Genomic DNA, 6,000 nt, shown 5'->3' on the forward strand with positions numbered 1-6,000 from the left:
CCAATGCCAGGTGCCCCAGAGGGAATGAACAAAACAGGTAATCATCAAGTGATCCACCCAGTCACCCATTCCCAACTTCTGGCAAACAGAAGCTACAGATACCATCCCTGCCCATCCTGGCTAATAGACATTGATGGACCTATCCTCCATTAATTTATCTAGTTCTTTTTTTAATCCTGTCTTGGCCTTCACAACATCCTCTGGCAAAGAGTTCCACAAGTTGACTGTGGAACGGATGGATAGCTGGGCCAAACCAGAGCAGTGTGGGGCCATGTGAATACCAGACAGACAATGTGAGTGAGTGGAGCTGGGGAGCCAGGATTGGGAGGAGCTCCCCTAGTCTGGGAGGGCAGCAGAGTGCTGAGCATGAAGGACCCCGGTGAATCCCAGGCAAAAGATGGGAGTGTTGGACCTTGTAGCTGGTGAGTGGAGGAGCTGGGGGCAGCCGTGAGTCAGATATATGTCAGAGCTGCTGGGATGTGTGTGAGAGCTATCAGAAGGTTGTTGCCGTATATGCGGGCAGCAAGGAGCATTCGGAGATCTGTGTGTGAGTTGGGCAAAAAATGGCATTCTGGGGTCTCTATGGGGTGGTGTCACTTTAAGGAAGATGCCCTTCCCCAATTTCCACAACGCATAGGACCCCCAAATTCTTTAATCTGGACCGGATTAGATATTAGTGGATCTTTAAGTGACGCTGCTGGGACAGTCTCATGCAGTTTTGAGAGATGTAATGCGTTTATCATCAAGTCTGGCTTTGTATGCCTGTCTGCTCCCTGGAAATTCTTTGTAAAATTGTTACAAATAAGAGAGTAAAAGGTATGGGAGATGAATATTTCAACACCTCCCCGCCCTACATCCCCACATTAGCAAGGCACTGCTGCCTTTAGTTCTGGATCAAACCCTGAACTCTCTTCAAACTTTCACAGCCATGACACATCTAGAGTTGAAATGAGACCCAAGTAAATCTAAAAACTTAGATACTATTTAAGCTTCAACTAGACTTTTGTGGGACCACATTAAAAAATGACACACAAATCAAGCAGCCACCTGCTTTGCAGAAAGTGAAATGGTTCCCGAGATTATGATTCACACTGCAGAGCTAAACGTGTTGTTACGAGATAATGGAGCATCAAAGGAAAAGGAAGGACATTCAGATGGACAAAGTTACTGATAAACAGCTTACTAGGCACAAAGACAGGACACCAAGATATCTATAGGATGCATTTGCACCCATTTTCTATAAAACCAAATATTGGCAGGGAACATTTATAGAAACCATAGGAGAGAAGATGCTGCAGCCATACCAGGCTCAGTGCTGTAGAAGGGAAGATGCTGAAGGCTTAGTGAGAGGCAGGATGTTTAAGCCATGGAGGACAGATGCCCTGGCAAGTCTATAGGTTTTATAGCCGAGATACTACCGCATACACACGCCTAAGAATATAAGGGCAGGATGCCAGTACAGACAGCACATACAGGCTCTGTATTTAGCTTGTAAGCGCTTTGGGGCAAGGACTCATTTTTGGTCTGTATCTGTACAGAGCCTGGCACAGTGGGGTCTGGGGCTCCCAGGCATTACCGCAATACAACTACTAAACAGCAGAAATACGACTGCCAGTAGGAGGAGGGAGTGGGATACACAACCTCCCCAGGGACATCTTTTGCTGTGGGTCTACGGGCTGTACAGGGCCAAGATCTGGAGAAGGGGCGCTGCGGTGGGTCGGGCAGTACATAGGGCACATGGGGAGCCAGGCGCGTCGAGGAGACATGCAACCCCCCTGGGGCAGAGATCCTGCTCCAGGCTCCACAGGGTCCCGCTAGAAGGGCATCAATAAGGGAGCGAGTAGGCTGGGGGGGGCGCAGCCCGGACCCCCAGGGAGCCGCGGCAGCGCAGCCAGGGCCAGAGGAGGTCCGGCCCGGGCGGGTATTGCGGCCCGGTCCGCGCGGTGGCAGAAGGTTCCGGCCCGGCCCGGGCTGGCCGAGCGGCCCCGCGCCCTTACCGTGGATGCCGGTCTGGTGAGCCATGGCTCCGCTCGGCTCCGCTCCCGCCCTGGCCGCTGCGTCCCGGGCAGGAAACTGCTCTGGCAGCAGCGCCGCCCGCTTCCGGGTTCCACCGCCTCTGCGGGGCGGGGCCTGGCTGGGCTCCGCCCCAAGGCAGGGCGGTGGGGACCGGGGGGGGGCCGAGACCCTGCACAGCCCAGAGACCTGGGGAGCCCTCGGGGTGAGGGGGCTGCGCCCCTGGCAGGGCTGCGATGGGCGGAGCACCCGGGCTCGCTTAGCCAGCTGGCCATGGGCCTTACGGGCCCCAGTACACGGGGAACGGCCTCGTGCCAGCTGGGGGAGTGGGCTGTGTTCGGCGCTGTACACGCGTCTTGTCCCTGGCCTGCTCCGGGCGCTGCACACACACCTCGTCCCAGCCCCTCCCACATGCTCTGCTAGGCTCTGTACTCGCACCTCGTCACAGCTCCTGCCCCGCACCCTGCTGGGCACTGTACCCATCTCATCACAGCCTCTGCCCCGCCCCATGCTGGGTTCTGCACACACCCCTCATCCCTGCCCTGCATCGTGCTGGGCGCTGAACACACACCTAGTCCCAGCTCCTGCCCAGCCCCATGCTGGGTGCTGTTCACACACTTCGTCACAACTCCTCCCCCACGCCGTACTGGGTGCTCCCTACCCCAGCCCCTCCTCTGTACTGTGCTAGGTGCTGTACACACACCCTGTCCCAACCCCTGCCCCACGCTGTGCTGGTCACTGTACACACACCTTGTCCCAGCCCCTCCTCTGTGCTGTGCTAGGTGCTATACACACCCTGTCCCAGCCCCTGCCCCACACCGTGCTGGGCACTGTACACAGACCTTGTCCCAGCCTCCACTCCACTCTGTGCAAGGCGCTGTACGCACCTTGTCACAGCCCCTGCCCCACAGTGTTCTAGACCCTATAGACACATGTCCCAGCCCCTCCCCCATGCTCTGTTAGGCTCTGTATGCACACCTCATGACAACCCCTGTCCTGCGCCTTGCTGGGCGCAGTACACACACCTCATCCCAGCCCCTGCCCCGTGCTGTGCGCTGTACACACACACCTCGTCCCAGCCAGCCCTCACTGTGCTAGACACTGTACACACACCTTGGACTGCCCCTGCCCCACACTGTGCTGGGTGCTGTACACACACCTTGTCCCAGCCAGCCCCATCCCATGCTCATGCACGAATAGAAATCAACATTGGGGCTGGCACATGCCTGGCAGAGGCAGGAATAGATCCCCGGGTTCTCAAGTCCTAGTTAGGTGCCCTACACACTAGGTCATGTTACTGCTCAGACCCTGTCCCGCGCCTGGTCAGGTGAAGGGGCACTGGGAGACTGAAGCCAGGCCCAACAGGCTGCACCCTGTATCGGTGCCCACTGAACTCGGACATCTGCAGCATTGACAGGAGAGCTTCACTAAGGTGGGACCAGTAGAAAAAGTGAGCCAACATCCCAGCCTTATTATAGCCCTCAATAGACTCCACTGGGTGCTGCCCAATAATATGGAAACCTTGCCCCTCAGGGCCTGTCCCAAAGGTGCCCCTTCAAGTCCAGCCCTCTCTTGGAGAGGAAACAAACTGGCCTCAGCGGCCTTGGCTGAGGAGCGGCCGTAGCTGAATTGCCGGCCAGGGTGAAAAATGTTTTTGGTGCTGCCCCCTCCACCAAGCAAAAAAGACCCCAACCCCACCAGCCAGGCAACCAGCCGAGCAAAATAAAGAGGGCAGCCAATCAGAGCAGAGGAAAAAGAAAAAGCCCAGTAGCACAGCTGCACTGCACCCCATGCAAGTCAGTGACCCACCTGCTTGCTTACCCTCGTCCCAGCCCTGCTTGGGCTGATCTCTGCCTCTAACCACCTGGTGACACATGGGGGCTATTGCATCATCACCTGAGCTCCCAGCATTGGTTGTCCCCATGAAACCACATTTGGGGGCTTCTCCTGGATAGAGAGGAGAGCTACAGCTATACACTCCTGCCCCAGCACCTGGCCTGATGTGCCCACTTCCAACCCTGGGTTGGGTAAATCCCCCTCTAAAATAGCCCCTGTAAGTGCCCGGCAGTCTTTGCTGGAGGCTGCACCATTAAAAGTGGCAGATACCCCATCCCTGAGCCTCCTCTGCCTGGTTCCCAGAGGCTCTTCTCCCAATACAGCTTTTTAATACAGCTGCTATTTTAGATTCTGGGAGAAGTGCTGTTTTCACAAGGCCTTCCCTTGGCATTGCTAGCCACCTGTGACTGCACATTTTGCCAGCTGGGGGTTGCTTCAGTGCCAGTTTTCCGTGCAGGCTCCTACACTGGCTTTCCTGACCCTACCACCACATCCTTGACCTTGATTTTGACTTCTCCAGATCCACCAGGCAGTTATACAGCTGAGCTGCTCTTCTCCCCTTCTCAGTCCTGCTGTGGGCCAGCTCACGGCCACTCCTGGCTCCTACCCTCTGGGGTTCTAGCTGCTGCTGCTGCCACCCCTCAGACATTGTTCCTTGATCTTCCCTTTGCAGCCTCTATCCTGATGCTCAGTGTAACCCTTCCTGGTCCTGATTGCTGTGTGCACACTGAGCCCTTTACTGACCAGGTGCTGACCTGGGTGTCTTTCTCCTTCCTTAGATAACTTGTGGCTTGATTCACCTCCTCACCAGGTTGAAGACACCTATTTGTGAGTCAATCCATCACACCTGTGGCTCCAGAGAACCTAAGCACTTCAATCCTGATGCCTGGCACACTTACACAGCCCCTCCTGCCTCTGCTCCAACTTTTATAGCTGGCTGCCAGGGTGGGCAGGGCTTGATGCTTCTGTCACGCCTTCCTCTGCCAGCCAATCAGTGCCCTCCCTGCCTTCAACTCCTCCCATCAGAGACTTGGTAGGAACTGAGCAAAGCTGAGAGCAGGAGCCGGATTTCTGAGCCCCAAGGTGGAAAAAAGCATCTCTGAAGTACTGCCATGCAGAGGGAGCTTGGCTAGGCCCAGGAGAAATGAAGAAGCATGACAGGTGTTATGGGGATACTGGGGAGCATTGCTGGCTTTGGGAGGGAAATTGATTAAGTTGTGGGGCAGACTGGCAGATGTCTGTGCATGTTCCATACACATTTCATCCTTAAGTGGAGGTTGTGGAGAAACAGCAGCAGCAGAAGGGGAATAGGGGCACAGGAGGGGAAGGGGGGCGGAGGAAAGGGAGAGCGGGGGGCAGAGTAGCAGCAGGAGGAGGTGTTGGGGGAGAAGCTTGAGTCAAATTGGTGACCTAAGGGCAGTGATGGAGAGTTGGGATGGAATTGAGAGGAGCTGGTGGATTTTGATAGGGAGAGGGGTCCAGTGGGACACTCCCTTTGAAATGTATGCATATTGCATGCAGATTTAATCTGTATTGTATCCACATTTTTCAGGCTTTTTGCCTTACCAACATGGATAGGTATGTCTCTAGCCTAGATAAGGAGATGAAGGGTCTGAGGAGGGACCCTAACTAAGATTCCTGAGGAGAGGAAGCTGGGAACAGAGGGCAAAAGAGATAGTGTACTAGGCAGAGAAGGGCAGTTGAGTAATCCTGCCCGGGCAATATGGTGTCAAGAGAAGCTGTAGGAAGACATAGGACAAGGATAACACTGGAAAAAAAGGGGACATAAGAACAGCCATAGTGGATCAGACCAATGATCCAGCTAGACCAGTTTCCTGTCTTCTGACAGTGACCAATTCCAGGTACCCCAGAAGGAATGAACAGAACAGGCAATCACCGAGTGAGCCATCCCCTGTCGCCTACTCTCAACTTCTGGCAATCAGAGGCTAGGGACACCCAGAACATGGGGTTGCATCCCTGAACATCTTGGCTAATAGCCACTGATGGACTTATCCTCCATGAATTTATCTAGTTCTTTTTGGAATCCTGTTATAATCTTGGTCTTCACAGATCCAAGTTCCACAGGTTGACTGTACATTTTGTGAAGAAGTACTTCTTTTTGTTTGTTTTAAACCTGCTGCCTATTAATTT

At 54.6% G+C, this 6,000-nt stretch overlaps 1 protein-coding gene across 1 annotated transcript in view; it reads right to left on the reverse strand.

Moving 5' to 3' along the window:
* The window catches only part of TWF2 (twinfilin actin binding protein 2), a 68,035-nt gene extending 65,904 nt beyond the window's left edge, over positions 1-2,131 (reverse strand). Inside the window, exon 1 of the mRNA XM_084634265.1 lies at positions 1,998-2,131. Coding sequence (XP_084490391.1) covers positions 1,998-2,022 — 25 coding nt within the window. The 5' untranslated portion in view covers positions 2,023-2,131. The remainder of the gene's footprint in view (positions 1-1,997) is intronic.
* Between the last annotated feature and the right edge of the window lie 3,869 nt (positions 2,132-6,000).

Source organism: Lepidochelys olivacea, assembly GCF_965140295.1.
Source record: "Lepidochelys olivacea isolate rLepOli2 genome assembly, chromosome: 7".
Lineage (NCBI taxonomy): Eukaryota > Metazoa > Chordata > Testudines > Cheloniidae > Lepidochelys > Lepidochelys olivacea.